General features: G+C 42.6%; 1 protein-coding gene and 1 long non-coding RNA gene across 3 annotated transcripts; one reads left to right on the top strand and one right to left on the bottom strand.

The window, feature by feature from the left end:
* Positions 1-10,603: 10,603 nt before the first annotated feature.
* LOC117464420 (myoblast determination protein 1 homolog) lies at positions 10,604-13,911 on the bottom strand. The gene is made up of 3 exons (XM_034106844.2): positions 12,785-13,911; positions 12,003-12,072; positions 10,604-11,093 (listed from the first exon to the last, which is right to left on the bottom strand). Exons 1-3 carry the CDS (start codon positions 13,334-13,336, stop codon positions 10,903-10,905), a joined length of 813 nt encoding a protein of 270 aa, XP_033962735.1. The 5' UTR covers positions 13,337-13,911; the 3' UTR covers positions 10,604-10,902.
* Positions 13,338-15,605, top strand: LOC117464428 (uncharacterized). 2 transcript variants are annotated; one of them, XR_004554087.2, is made up of 3 exons: positions 13,338-13,418; positions 14,768-14,868; positions 15,382-15,605. It is a non-coding gene; the product is annotated as an uncharacterized lncRNA (long non-coding RNA). The 2 variants fall into 2 exon arrangements; XR_004554083.2 differs by lacking the exon at positions 13,338-13,418 and adding an exon at positions 14,005-14,224.
* The last annotated feature ends 441 nt before the right edge of the window (positions 15,606-16,046 follow it).

Here is a 16,046-nt window from a genome sequence, read left to right as displayed (position 1 = left end):
TCAGTAAAAGCTGCTGGGAGTCCCCGCAGCTTTTACTGAAGCCAGTCGCAACTCCGGGGACTTCCGGCCGGGGACTTTGGGCGGCAGTATATGCCGTGAAGTGGTTTGCAGCCTGCCAGTAAACCCAAAGCAGAAGAAGAAGAAGAAGTGACGTCAGCGGCTTCATTTGCCTAAGGACCGTCCACACAGCGGCGTGCGTTGACGCTTGGCGGTGGGCGTGTCTGAAGCTTGGGGAGTCAATGCGACCAACAACCAATCACATGAATCTCCCGCCCCCGACCTAGCAAAAAAGGAAAAGCCTGGTTCTTCTCCACTATTGCCAAAATGGATGCCGGTTTTGTAGCAAGGGTAGCACGGGCAAGTGTAGTAGCAAGGGTGGCTTTAGTGTATGCAATGTCTCGCAGGAGGCCATGTAGTGTGCGTCGCTGTTGGGTACATCCGATACTCAGAAAACGTCTGCAACGGGGGGAATACCACGTTCTGGTCCATGAGCTCCGCCTGGATGATGTACTGTTTCAGCAGTACTTCAGGATGAGCCAAGACGTGTTCGACGAGTTGCTCGGAAAAGTGGGTCCACTGATTTCAAAGGCAGACACCCATATGTGTTTGTCAATCGGACCCGCCGAGCGACTCGCCATCTGCCTGCGGTATGTTTTGTGTATTTCTACTTCTTTAACCTGACTCTGTATATATAAAGAGAGAGAATGCATGCCATGGATGAATGATGAATGAAGTCTGTGATTTAGTTCAGATGGATGACATTAATTAAGATAGCTAGGTAAATACAGTATTGCTCCCCTGTGTACATGGCGTGTGTGTGGGGGGGGTCTGTGTGTGTGTGTGTGTGTGGTGTGTGTGTGTGTGTGTGTGTGTGTGTGTGTGTGTGTGTGTGTGTGTGTGTGTGTGTGTGTGTGTGTGTGTGTGTGTGTGTGGTGTGTGTGTGTGTGTGTGTGTGTGTGTGTGTGTGTGTGTGTGTGTGTGTGTGTGTGTGTGTGTGTGTCTGTGGTCTGTGTGTGTTGGGGGGGTGGTCTGGGGGGGTCTGTGTGTGTCTCTGTGGTCTGTTTGGGGTGTGTGTCTGTGGTCTATGTGTGTTGGGGGGGTGGTCTGGTGGGGTCTGTATGTGTGGGATGATGATGATGATGATGATGATGATGATGATGATGATGATGATGATGATGATGATGATGATGATGATGATGATGATGATGATGATGATGATGATGATGATGGTGGTGGTGGTGGTGGTGGTGGTGGTGGTGGTGATGATGATGATGATGATGATGATGATGATGATGATGATGATGATGATGATGATGATGATGATGATGATGATGGTGATGATGATGATGATGATGATGATGATGATGATGATGATGATGATGATGATGATGATGATGATGATGATGATGATGATGATGATGATGATGATGATGATGATGACGCAACGTCATCAGTTTGCGCATCACAGAAGGTAATCAACACCGTAGAGTGAACGTGTGGAACTCACACAGAAAACACCAAGATGAAAAAATCTAATCCATCTCATTTACCGACGAACATTTCTGCTAAAGACCGGGCAAAGCAGTACCTCGATGTCTTGCACGAAAGTGGGGGGAAACTATTCTGCACCCTGTGCAACTGTGTTGGAGCATAAGAGAAAATCCACGGTGATGATTGTTATGGAAATCTGAGACCCAAGACTGTGGAGAGTACAAGTCAAAGTGATCAAAACAAATAAATGGTGAATCAGACAGAGTTGTCTTTCTGGTTATTTATTTGAAGCTTCAAATACATAAGATACAATAAAAATAGACACAGGTCTCACAGAGCATAGAATAGTCTGCGCGAGTGTGCGCAGTACAATATGGTAGCAAAGCTTATATACAAGAAGGAGTGGGAAGTTCAGAAATCTGTCTTCACACAGTCACATATTGTTATTAGACACCTGTCCTTGAGCTGTTGATAGCATAACGGTTCCCAGAGTAGGGAAGTTCTTGTGTGACTTTGTGTGAGTCTCACCCTAGTCTGCCAAATCAGCTCTGTGGCCTTGAAGCGCTTGGGAATAATCTCACAGTAGAGTATGAGAAGAAAACAGCACATCTCAGGAAATGATATAGGTGTTTTACAATGTTTTGAGAAGCATTTGGTTTAAGCATATAAGGATATAATAAAAATGTCCACTACATTCTCCCCTTTTGATCATACTTGATCAATAAAAAACAAATTACAGGATAGACTGATATAACACATCAATGAATACACTCCATCGCTGGTTTAAGTAAACACATCACAAATATATCATAGAAAACTGGCTGTTTTTGTGGAGGACAGACTCCAATATAATGTAGGCATAGTACACACGATTATATTGTAGTGTCGGAATCAGACTCTTCTGATTCTAGCTGGTCTATCTCACTGTGGCGCAAAGGATTGTTGTCTAATGGAATAGCAGTATACTGAACGAAAGCAGAGGATACCATGCTGGAAACGCACTTCTTCAGTATTGGGATAATCAAACAGGTACAACTGATTAATAGGCCAAAAATGATCGCCAGGGGTGTAACTATCCTAGCCAGCCATGCTTCCCACCCGCCTGATGTAAGCCAGGACCACCAGTCCCAGCCACCTGCGTTGGATATGTCATCCACTTTCACGTCGGCTAACAGGTCGTTGAGATGCAGCACGGTGTCAGTGATGTTCTTGATGGCGTTGGGAATGTAAGTGCAACAGGAGTCACCGATCACATGACACAGGCCACCCTTTGAGGCGAACAAAAGGTCAAGAGCAAATTGGTGCTGCATGAGCATGTTCCTAGAGGCTATTATGAATGGGGGCAATGCCTGGAAGCCTTGCCTCATCTCGTAAGTGAGGTTCTCTAGCCGGACGTGTAAGGTATCTATTTTATGGGCATTGTTTACTGTACCCCACCATGGGAACAGGCCGCCCATGAATTTAGCTCCAGCGGACGTCAGATCTCTTTTTACCTTGTGGTGGTCGGGGTGTTGGAACTCTGGGTAATGATGTGTCGTGTACATTAAGGACGTGAGGACAGTGACTGCTGGATTCAAATCCACTAGAGTGCATGTACCTATCCAGAGGGGAGCCAGAACTTGATAGAGCTTGTCGCCGCACAACCAAACGTAATCTTGTGGCGCGCTAAACCCAGCATCACTGGGCCAGGCCAGTTGGAGGGAAATATGGTTAACATCAGGGAATGCTACGTTAGAAAGGATTCTTCCAGGGGCACCGAATATGCGACAATGCAAAATATTGTAAGCATCGTAACTGCACGTGTTCCGTAGGATACGAGTACAACCAGTAGTAGTGCCTAGGAAAAAATAAGGTGGTGTAAGAGACGTTTTGTGGTACACTCTCTGGATGCAGAGGCTGTGTTTCATCCCTCTCAAATGGCTGGGGTGCACATGGCTGACGGGTTGGTACTTTGCGTATGTGGTATCAAACGTAGATGCACGCAAAGGGGAGTTAGACCGATTACTGCATGGTGGGGGAAGCTTCCTAGCATAACGCCACTCGGTTACGCGGTCTTCACCCTTGATGGGCCTTGTCAGAGCCATAAACGCGCAGAGGTGTTCAACCTGGGTCAGAGAGCGCGGACGAACTGGCACGGACATTGATGAGTCCTGGGGGAAAAGGGTGCATGCATAACATGACCCATTTTGTCCTGCGGCCTGCAAGAATGATCTCAGAGTGTGCCACCAGACATTACCGGTGATCCCATTACTGGTCTGAACCACATCAATGTTGCTATGGTCGTTATTGCCTATGTATAGGTTACGTTTTAGAAATGTAGATGTACCTATGGATGTCAACAGTTGCGTCAAAGGTTGCTTACCCTTTTCGGGGGTCTGAGTTCTGGGCGCGATGTCTATGTAAAATGTGCCACACGGGTCGGCGCCGGATACATACATACAGACAACATAATAACCCTTGTCTGATATCTGGGCAGCCTGTAGTTGCAACAGGATAACGGGCCTCGATGAATTGACCTTGGAGATAGACAATCTCTCTTTGATGTTTGTTTTGTCGTCCCATAAGGTATAACCCCAATCGGTGTGCGCGGTGGTCCATAAAACAAAAGTCCAGCCCCCCAAGCAGTGAGTGGCGGTGTGACTGTCACTCTCGACATAGCATATGTAGGCGTCTGCCCACCCAGGCAATGCATGTAGTCGCACGGGTCTAACTGCACTGTGCTATCTTCCCCATCCCTTAGAGTAATGTTACCAATCCCTGTCTTGACCAGCCCCTCGACCCATGTGGTTCGCCCTGCTTTTCGCCCTGCTTTCTCCATGTACCTCTTAGATACCTCGATTTTGGCTGACATGCTGTATGCTGACCATGGATACATAAAATATAGGACTAGTCCTAACACAACTATCATGGCAAGTATGCAGAGGAACCATTTTATGATTGTCCAGGCTCTCCAGTAGTATCCACATTGCTCACGGTTGCGTTGTCGCCTTTCCAGGCGAGCCCTCATCACGAGGCGGGAATGCTCCATGGGGTGTGTGTGTGTGTGTGTGTGTGTGTGTGTGTGTGTGTGTGTGTGTGTGTGTGTGTGTGTGTGTGTGTGTGTGTGTGTGTGTGTGTGTGTGTGTGTGTGTGTGTGGTGTGTGTGTGTGTGTGTGTGTGTGTGTGTGTGTGTGTGTGTGTGTGTGTGTGTGTGTGTGTGTGTGGTGTGTGTGTGTGTGTGTGTGTGTGTGTGTGTGTGTGTGTGTGTGTGTGTGTGTGTGTGTGTGTGTGTGTGTGTGTGTGTGTGTGTGTGTGTGTGTGTGTGTGTGTGTGTGTGTGTGTGTGTGTCACTTCCCTGGTTAGATGCTGCTGGCTGAATTTCCGTCTCGCTCGATTGGGCCCCTTCCTCCCCATATGGTGTAGGTCAGTCTTTGTGAATGGTGGCCCCGTCCTTGCTGTCCCCCTCTGCCTCCACTGCCAGTGTTCTGTGAGCAGTCCCATAATCCAATGTTCAACACTGCCACACTTGAAACATCTTTCGTCAAATGAAGGTCTTGCTTCTCGTCCTCTGCATCGGAAAACCTCCTCTGCCTCTCCCTCGCTGTGGCTGTGAGTCCGTTGAGAAAGGCATTACCGAGGTGTGTCTCCCAAACACCTGCTTGGTCTCCTAGGGCATCGGGTTTGTTTATCCCGCTGTTGTCCCCATCTACTTGGGCCTGATGGGGGTGGACGAGCTTGGAGTTGACGCTGACTGCATGGCTGGGGCTTGTAGTGGCGGTGGAGGTGGTTGAGGTGTGCCAACCGGATTGCCAGGGTTGTACCCCGGGGGAGGGAAAGGTTACCCAGTCGAGGAGAGGTCATTCAGGCCTGCAATGGAAGGACACAGAGATGTCTGGGGTTTACATGGTTTTGGAAATAATTTATTTTCCTTCTTTTCTTCACATTCATCTTCAACCTTAATATTTTTCTTTAATGCCCAAGGCCAATTGCCTTTTTTTACTCTCCAGTATTATAAACACTTTATGTGAGTGTCCAGTTTTCTATAAGTCTTTTACTTTAACTTTATTTTCTTTTTCATTCCATCTCCATACTCTTGTAATTTATCTCCCAAGTTTTTGATTTTTAATTTACTCAAAGAACCTCCCTTAGGAAATCCGAACATTTCCGTCCATATATTTAATTTAGACAGACTGTCCTCACCATGTTTTGCTCGCATGACATCCACAATCGGACCCTCAGGGGGGTGTACAAACCCCCTACCCTGCTTTGCTCCCATAACAAAGTATTTAAAGTGTTACCTAAACACCCCGTGTTACCAAAACACTATTTTTTCATCCGTCGATGATGTGATATTTGTTTCTCAGTACAAATCACACAAAGACTGATCGTAATCCCAAATCACGACGGATATCCCAAATATCCTACTTTCGAGCGATCCCTCTCATAAATGTCATGGAGTTTAATTATGTTTAACTTTAAACAATTTAGACACTGTACATCTCACCGAGTATTGAAAGCCTTTTGAGTTCGTTGGATCTCGTGAAGTCAATTGGTTCCACCCCGGCGCTGGTCCTCTCGTACCGTACGGTTTCTGTCGAGGTAGAGGAGAATTCGAGGATCCTGGAGGGACCACCAGCGTCCGTAGGTGTGCCCAATCGAACTTGCAGAGATCCTGCTGACAACGCCAATTGTTATGGAAATCTGAGACCCAACACTGTGGAGAGTACAAGTCAAAGTGATCAAAACAAATAAATGGTGAATCAGACAGAGTTGTCTTTCTGGTTATTTATTTGAAGCTTCAAATACATAAGATACAATAAAAATAGACACAGGTCTCACAGAGCATAGAATAGTCTGCGCGAGTGTGCGCAGTACAATATGGTAGCAAAGCTTATATACAAGAAGGAGTGGGAAGTTCAGAAATCTGTCTTCACACAGTCACATATTGTTATTAGACACCTATCCTTGAGCTATAGATAGCATAACGGTTCCCAGAGTAGGGAAGTTCTTGTGTGACTTTGTGTGAGTCTCACCCTAGTCTGCCAAATCAGCTCTGTGGCCTTGAAGCGCTTGGGAATAATCTCACAGTAGAGTATGAGAAGAAAACAGCACATCTCAGGAAATGATATAGGTGTTTTACAATGTTTTGAGAAGCATTTGGTTTAAGCATATAAGGATATAATAAAAATGTCCACTACACCAGTGTTTCTCAAACTATTTCAAATGTGAAATGTTACCAATATACTCACGGACCACTAGGGGGCGCTCACGGAACACCAGTGGTCCGCGGACCACACTTTGAGAAGCACTGCACTACACGACCCACTTCATTCAAACATTCGAAAATGCTTTCTGCTGCTGCGGACAAGAAAGCCAAACAACTCACGTTCACCGAGGCATCATGCTGATGCGGGCCTCGGAAGCAACCATCCTTTCATCTATGGACATCTTCTGATAGGGCTGGAAATGTGCTTTGCAGGCAGCAATGATGTCAGTGTACAGGGGCTTGATTTTGAAAAGTCTGTCGTACTCTGCGGTGTTCCTTTTGCGATCGTTTTCCTCGTCTTCTTCAGGGTTGCTCAGGTGCAAAGACCACATGATAGCTTCAAAGCGTTGCCGGGACATACTATCAGTTGGGAATGAGAAGTAGTACGGCCATTTCTTCCTCCAGTAGTCCGATCGTTGGTGAACGTGGACGAGGCCTGTGAAAATGATAATGGCCAGGAAAGTGTAAAAATCCCTTGCAGTCAGCACTTTCCAAAGATATTTCTTTCCTGCCTGTAATCTCCTCAGGGCGTGGGCGTTCGTGTTCGCAATGTGTTCGAGTTCTTCCTCGGTTGTTCTGAAAGAGGAAGACCCACCTCGGCCACGCTTCCTGGGTTTTAGAGATGTTTTTCCTTTCCTTTTGTATGGCAGCTCTTTGGGTGTCTCAGAATCAGAAGATGATGGCTGAGGAGGGGGAGCAGAAACCATTCGAGTGGAACGGCCTAGCTGAGTGGAAGCAGACGTTGATGGATGTGAGGGTGGGGATGGCTGAGTGGATGGTCGTGGCTTTGTTGAGGCAGGCTGAATGGAAGTAGACGGCTGTGGATGTGAGGGTGGGGATGGCTGGGTGGATGGTCGTGGATTTCTTGAGGCAGGCTGAGTGGAAGTAGACGGCTGTGGATGTGAGGGTGGGGATGGCAGGGTGGATGGTCGTGGCATTGTTGAGACAGGCTGAGTGGCAGATGGGGGTCCAGAAGCCATTTCAAACTCAACTGGATCACTGAAAACAAATGTGGAAAAACAAAGAGATGAGATTAATTTACTGGCTTATACTTATAGGATAATATTGGACTATAAATGAATAATATTACACCAAATAAATAAGTAAACACATGTATATTCATTCACTGGCCATTCATTTAGAAAATGTAACTCCAAAAAGACAAGTAACACTATTTAGCATTTTGCCTAATCATTCCTGTAGCTTCTTGGCTATGCTAGCACTGTGATGCAGTTCCACCAAACACAAAAGTAATATATAAAAAGGATAATATTGGACTATAAATGATTAATATTACACCAAATAAATAAACACATATATATATATATTCATTCACTGGCCATTCATTTAGAAAATGTAACCCCAAAAATACAAGTAACAGTATTTAGCATTTTGGTGCAGTTCCACCAAACACATAAGTAATATATAACAAGGATAATATTGGACTATAAATGAATAATATTACACCAAATAAATAAGTAAACACATGTATATATTCATTCACTGGCCATTCATTTAGAAAATGTAACTAAAGACAAGTAACACTATTTAGCATTTTGCCTAATCATTCCTGTAGCTTCTTGGCTAAGCTAGCACTGTGACGCAGTTCCACCAAACACATAATATATAAAAACAGAGAGATTACATACCTTTCCCGTGGTGGAAGTTCAACATCCGAGTCACTACTGTCCGGATCCAGGTCTGGCTGGAGGAGATCTTCATCATCCGACGAAGAGTCATCTGGTATGATCATAGCCCCGCTATCGTCAGCTAGCATCTCTAGCACCTGCTCGGTGGTGAACCTCTCCCTTCTGGCTGCCATTATTTGCTAAAATGGAAAGAGGATACACAAGAAAAAGATCTAAAAGCAAAGAAATCAACGTCCTTGAAATGTGCTCTGTTACCTGTTACCTGCTATTGTCGCTGCGTGCTGTGGTGATGTCCTGCTGTGGTGCTGTGGTGCAGTCTTGCTGCGGTGGGGTCCTGCTGCGTACTGCGTATTGGAGCCGGAGCGGGCGTAGTTTATACTACGCAGGATCATATCTTTGGAACCCATTGGTCGATTTGGGTGATTGACACCTTTTCTGAACCGTTAGAGCCAATAGAATCGAGTGACAGTTAGTAAGTCCCGCTAAACACTTACGTCAAGTAGAGAGAGGTTTGCGTAAACAGCACGTGAGACAGCATTAGCTCGGGACTGCGACACTTTATACCTACTCTGCTGTCATGAATGTAATAATAGATTATCAGGAACAATTCTAAAGTGACTAAGAGACATTGGATTAACTTTAAGCAGCGTTGTTATTCCCTTGAACACGAGCTTTGATCACAAAACAGCAACGGTAAGACATAATTATTGTTATGATTTTGAAAACTGTTGTTTTTTTTCTCTGTTCTGGCTGCTAGCTCAGTAAGTTTGTGTCCTACAGTGATGATACTTATAACAAAATAATCTGTGGAGTATCAGCTTTCAGATGATATGTAGTTTGTGCAGAAAATATTAAGTTTTAAAGATCGTTTTTGTTAGTTAGCACCGGAAGTAGCATCTGCCCGTTTTAGCTAAGGGCTAATGCTAACGCTTCTTGTGAGACTTGTGTTTTGTTTCGGTAAAAATGGTTCTTTTCGTCAGTTAGCTGAGATTTTTCTCGTTATTCTGGTATAACACATTAATAGTTTTTAAATATTAAGATGCCCTGAGACACAGTGTCGTGAAAAAAAAAACAGGGTTTAACAGATTAAGGCTTTACTGATGTGCCACAATAATGTCACCAAATGTTATTGAGTTAAAATATAAATATTGTGGCTTTCCAAGTTAACATTGATTGATATGACTGCGATTAAATCAGCATATACTTCTGCCAGGGGATGTCACCCCTCAAAATCTCCTGCCACCCTCTTGCCACCTCATGAATATTTTTCTAGATCCGCCCCTGTCTGGGACCTATAATATACCTACAAATAGTACAATAGGAGACCTTTAAATGTTTCGACATTCAAGACCTTGACTTTTTTATCGACAGACTATGTGTATTTTCTGATGTACGACATACCATGCCATTTTAAAAAATATATTTTTCGACTTTAAATACTAGGTCCTTTTTTATGAAATTTTTCGACATGATTTTTATGATATTTCTCGGCATACTATACTATAACTTTTTCGACATAAACACAATGGTTATTTTAGACTAGTTATCAGGTTATTCAATGTCGTCTTTTCACGCAAACTTTCTACAAACTATATTATACTATGACATTTTTTAGACTTACTATACTAGGTCGTTTTTTATAATATTTTGGAGCTTACTATAATATAACTTTTTTGGGACTTACAATGCAATGTTGTTTTTTTCTGATATTTTCAACTAACTATACCATGACATTTTTTCTTTTTTTTATTATATTTTTGCCATTCTGTAATATATCTTTTTTTTCGGCGTACCATACTTATTTTTTTCAGATATTTTCAACATACTATGACATTTTTTCATCAAACTATGTCGTCTTTATATGGAAACTTACGTCATACTAAACTATGACATTTTTTCATCATAATGTACTATGTCGTTTTTTCTGATTTTGGTCACACTATAATATGACTTTTTTTCTGATATTCACTATGTTGTTTTTTGTGTATATTTCCAACAAACTTTACATTGACCTTCATCATCAGTTCTCTCATCAGTTGTTTTTAGTGGAGAAATCTACATAAACCAGGCAAATGGTTCATACAAGTTAGCTACTAGAGCAGGAGAATTAAAGCAAAGCTAAAAACAACAGGAAAGATCTGAAAGACCAGTTGAATAGTTTTACAGAATATAAATATTAATTTTATTAAAATGTCATTCACTCATAAATAATATATAGAAACACAACAATCGCTGCAACCTTTGTGGCTGTATGAGTGTATGTGCCACATGTGTGCTTGGAAGTGTGTGTCCTTGGGTGTACAAACATCTCTTATATACAGATTTATAAAATGGTCCATAATTTCTGATGCAGGAATAAGTGAGGAAAATGTCCCTTTTTCCTTCTGAGATTAATGGATTCAAACAGCAGTCTTCAGTTTGTCGATAAAACTGAAGAAAATCTCAAATGGCAGAAAAAAAGTCTTGAATACATTGTCTTGGCTTTCTGCAAATGATGAGTCCTCAGCTCGTTGTGGTTCATTGCGGCTCGTAGATGCTGTTGGGCTCAGCAGAGGAACTGGAGCTTGCAGGGCTGCTCTGAGGGGATTCAGGGCCCCGGGGGACCACACTGTCGCCTGGGGGGGCCGGAGCAGGGTCTGTGCTGATCCGCTGTACGATGCTGGACAAACAGTCCAAACTGGAAATGAGCGATGGTTTGCTGCTGGAATCTGTAAGAAAATAAACAGGCAACATGAGTTTCTGCTCAGTTGGCTTCAAAATGTTTGTATTTTTAGGAGAAATAAGTCAAATAACGAGTTGTTTAAAAAATAAAATCCAACAAGGTCATAGTAAAAGTTATGGTACCACTTTACAATAAGACTACCCTTATAAAGGATTCATAAAGGGTTTATAATTAGGTTATGAATTAGGTTGTAAACACTTTATTAATCATTAAGAACCATTTATAAACCAGTTCTAACATAGTTTTAATACGTCAACACAGGCTCACTATTTAGCAAGATGACTAAGCCTTATAATGGCTACTTAGCGAGAATCAACTCAATGAACAACAGATACCAAGGATGCTGGCTGATGAAGAAGACGAAGTAAGCTAAGTAGCCAATATAAGGCTTAGCAGTACAGATAAATGTGGGCTCACTATTTGGCAAGCAACCGGTCACAGTTGCCCTGTTTATCTCATGTCTTATAAAAGCTTATTCATGATTTATAAAGTGTTCACAACTTAATTAATAAATGAATTACAAACTATTCGTAAACCCTTTATAATTGTAAAGTGGTACCAAAGTTATAATAAAATAATACTTAGGTTAAATGAGGATTCAGGCACATAAATGGAGCAGCAAGTTACTTTAAATTCCAGTGTTGACATAAAAAAAAAGTTGTACATTAAGTTTACATTAATAAATGAGGTTGAACATGAGAAGCAGTTGTTTAAGAACACACATTATTCATGTCAAGGAGGAAGCTAGTTGTATTGAAATAAAGAATGTTTAAGTTCTAACACCATCATAATGTCCCATTAAAACAGAAACTGGTCAAATTAAAAGAGAAACAAGTTCTTCTAAAAGAGAAACACATCATGAAAAAGCAGTGACAGGGTTGAAGATGAAACTGACCGTCTGGGTGGCTGCAGTAGGAACCATCACTGTTCTCGCTTCTGGATGAACACGGAGAGATGACATCCGTCTGGAAACACAAATCAATAAAGTTGTAAATCAACAATTATACATCAATGAACAATTAGTGGACACAATGTTTGAAAAGAGGAATGATACACAGAGCTGGTTACAATTCAAAGATGTCACCTGTGTCAGAAAACACGCCAAATGTGTTGCCTTTTTAACATGTTGAATTAAAAGAGTTTAATTCAGTAAAATAATCAGTCTTATCACATCTGTGTGCCTCTTAACACACTTAAGAGCCAGTGTCCATTCCAATCTTTAGCATGTTTAGCATATCTTAGATCAAAAAGGATAAATATGCATTTGTAACTTGTAAACTCAATCTGCCTCTTGGAATTAAGACTCCACTTTGCAACACACCCACAATGTAACATTGTCAAATAATCTTTCAAATGTCATAACAAATTGAAAATCATATTTTGGGTAGTCCATCTAAATAATGATGTGTTGGTTTATTTTCAAAAAGCAGATCATTGCATTTGGATGTTTTCTTTCCAAATCAATACCACATTGGTTACAATAATGGTGGAAGAAGAGCATTTCTTGTGATTTAGTGAAAGAAAATATTTTTGGCCAAATTGTGCCCAAAAGTGTGCCTTTATTTTAAAGTGTTCCTTCAATGAAAATGTATTGAAGTGCTGTGGCCGAAAATAAATATCCCAAAGGCATTCCAAACATCTCATGAAGCAGCACATGAAGCGCTCAGCTGTTCTCACCATGCCATCGGAGCAGTTGGAGCGCGGGCTGGAGGCGTCTGAGTCCCCGCTGTAGTGCTCCATGGGCGGGTAGAAGCTGTCCTCCCTGCCAGTCCTGAGCAGCGACTGCAGGGACTCGATGTAGCTGATAGCGTTGCGCAGGATGTCCACTTTGGGCAGCCTCTGGTTTGGATTGGACGCCGTGCATCTCTTCAGGGTCTCAAAGGCGTTGTTGACCTTTCCCAGTCGCCGCCTTTCCCGCATTGTTGCTGCTTTCCTCCGGTCTTCGTTTGACGTCTTTCTCTTGCAGGCCTTGCAGGCCCAAAGCAGGCAGTGCCCCGTCTGATGGGGGCCCCCAGGAGCCCTCACATGCTCGTCTTCCTCCTCCTCCTCTGCAACTGGGACGTGGTGGTGATGATGGTGATGGACATGGTCATCTGGCTTGAGCAGGCCAGCGTGCATCAGCCGAGAGTCCAGGTCATCAAAAAAGTTCAAGTCACTGGTGCTGAAGCAGGGGTCATCGTAAAGGTCATCAGCAGACGAGAGAGGGAAGGAAAGGTCGGACAGATCCATCTGAAGAAGAGTCCCTCACAGCGACAAGAAGAAGAAAAGTTCCTCCAAAAGTTCCTCCGATGACAGAGAAAGTCTCCACAAAGTATCTTCTATAAAAGAAAGAAATAATATAGGATGAAAATATATGTGTCTCCTTAAAGTGTCCTGTCAAACTCAGCTGATCTAAAGTAGAAAGTGTGTGATGAGGAGATCTGTGTGTTTAAAGGGCCAGTCTGTGTAACTTCAACTCCCTCAGCTAGCCAGCTTTATAGAGAAGTCAGTGTAGGCGGGGCTGTGGTCAAATTACCAATGAACTGAGGGGGGGGGGTGTGTGTGTGTGTGTGTGTGTGTGTGTGTGTGTGTGTGTGTGTGTGCGCGCACGTGTGTGTGTGTGTGTGTGTGTGTGTGTGTGTGTGTGTGTGTGTGTGTGTGTGTGTGTGTGTGTGTGTGTGTGTGTGTGTGTGTGTGTGTGTGTGTGTGTGTGTGTGTGTGTGTGTGTGTGTGTGTGTGTGTGTGGGTGGGTGTGTGTGTGTGTGTGTGTGTGTGTGTGTGTGTGTGTGTGTGTGTGTGTGTGTGTGTGTGTGTGTGTGTGTGTGTGTGTGTGTGTGTGTGTGTGTGTGTGTGTGTGTGTGTGTGTGTGTGTGTGTGTGTGTGTGTGTGTGTGTGTGTGTGTGTGTGTGTGTGTGGGTGTGTGGCAGGTGTCACTGAGTTGAAACCCAGCAACAAAAAGGAAGCAATAACAAAGTCTATCCTAACAATTGTACTGTGTAGATTCCTGTCATTTTCTTAAGCTAATGTTAGGACCATTTTACTGCAGGTGGTGTTGACCTGACATACTTATAATAACTGTTAATATAGCTCCTCCTGTCATCCTATAGTTTAGGATGACAACTATGGTAACACTTTACGGTAAGGGTACATGAATCATCATGAATTCATGCATGACTTAATGCATGAAAAAGCATGAATTAATTCATGTAGTACTCATGTAGTACTTCATGAACTATCAGTAATGTACAGGTATTAATGGTATCTCATGCATGACTTAATGCAGGAACAATACCTTAAGTAATGCATCAACTAAGGTATCTCAATCACCATGACTTCTGAGTTATTAATGATGTTCATGTGTTCTTCATATAGATCTGCAGTTAAAGTGTCAGGCCAAAAAAACTGACCAGTCACAGCAATTCCAAGTGTTGTAAATCATGAGTAACTAAGCATGACTTTGTCATTACTTCATCATGTTTGTGCCCCTTCAAATAAAGTGGTGGGTCGGTCGGTCGGTCGGTTTATAGAATAAATCCGTTATCCAAATCCCATAAAAACACAAGACAACCAGCAATTAGACAATACCCTGTGTCGTATTTTTGTCGGATGAATGCAAGCTGATATTGTCACTTTTTAAAAAACCTAAATAAGGGTTGTTCCCTCTTGTTTTCTCTTTGTTAGGATAATACTACAGAAAATGGGCTCCGCGGAAGGTGACACCCTTGCAAACCAAAAAAGAGTATTTGTATTCCCCCCGGTCTGCACGTTTTACGTTGCTTAAGGTAAGTGAACATGAAACTATTCAGCATAACTTTCAATAATAATCTACGGTATTTATTGAGTTTTGGGATATTACTTGCATACAAATCTATAAATGCCTTAAGGTTTCTAAAACATACAATATGTGGTAAATTCCAACAGTGGACCCAGCAAAGATTCACATTTTTGCACGATTTGTTATTGATTTGTTGCTGTTACTTAATTATACTTTTAATAAATTCAAGTCAAGCTTAGTTACATGTGATGGTAGCTATATGCTCTTACCTGTGTGCCTCCTCCGCAACCAGACTGTATTCAAACTCTTAAGTACCAGTTCTATCTACTTTATTTACTACATTTATTGATATACCAATCTTTATTTTTGGGGCCTCTTCTTCTTTTAAATTAAACTTTCAGACATGAGATATTGAAATACAGTAATAGTTTTGTCTATTTAAAAAAGAATGAGCCATTCCTTACAGTTCACTTCATATTTCTTATTGTCTAAAGCATTTATTTCCCCCTCATATTCTCAGTGTGGATCAATTGAGACAGCGTTCATAGACTTTGGGAGAAACCTCAGTATGACGGATGTCCTGTCTGTGGGTTTGGCTGGAGAAGGTGGAGAGGTCTTTCTCTGGGATGAGGACGTGGCCTGATGGAGGAGGACCAGGCCTGATGAAGAAACCACCTAACTGCATCTGTGAGCCCATACTGGGCTTAGCTGCCACAAACAAATGATGGTCCTGTTTGACTTTGTGTTCACAATAAAAGTGTAGTTTCTTAGTGAATGTCCTGTATTGGTCTTTAATCTGAAATCAGCCGAGGAAAAAAAATACACATGTGTTAATCGCGTTAAAATAATTAGTGGCGTTAATTTTTTTATATGTACTACAGCGTCTCCAGCGTCTTCGAGCGTTTTCGTGTAGACGGAATACTTTTTTGAAAATGACTAGGGTTAGTTTTCGTTTTCGTCTCCGTGAGGACGGGGCCTAAATGTATGTGTGACACCTAATTGTAATTCTCAAAACCTATGTGGTGCTTGTTTATTTGTTTGTTGTCCTGTAAAAGTGAGATTTTTCACAGCTTCAGAGACTTACAGTGGTGGTGTGGGACAGAACAGCTCAGATCACTCACAGCTTGATGGGAAGGCAGCATGTTAAATTTAGCAGCTCGTGAAATCCAAGACAAGTGCCCTTTC

Source organism: Pseudochaenichthys georgianus, chromosome 3, assembly GCF_902827115.2.
Source record: "Pseudochaenichthys georgianus chromosome 3, fPseGeo1.2, whole genome shotgun sequence".
Classification (NCBI taxonomy): Eukaryota; Metazoa; Chordata; class Actinopteri; order Perciformes; family Channichthyidae; genus Pseudochaenichthys; species Pseudochaenichthys georgianus.
Note: the sequence above shows the minus strand (reverse complement) of the source record. Positions and strands in the feature narration are given on the sequence as shown.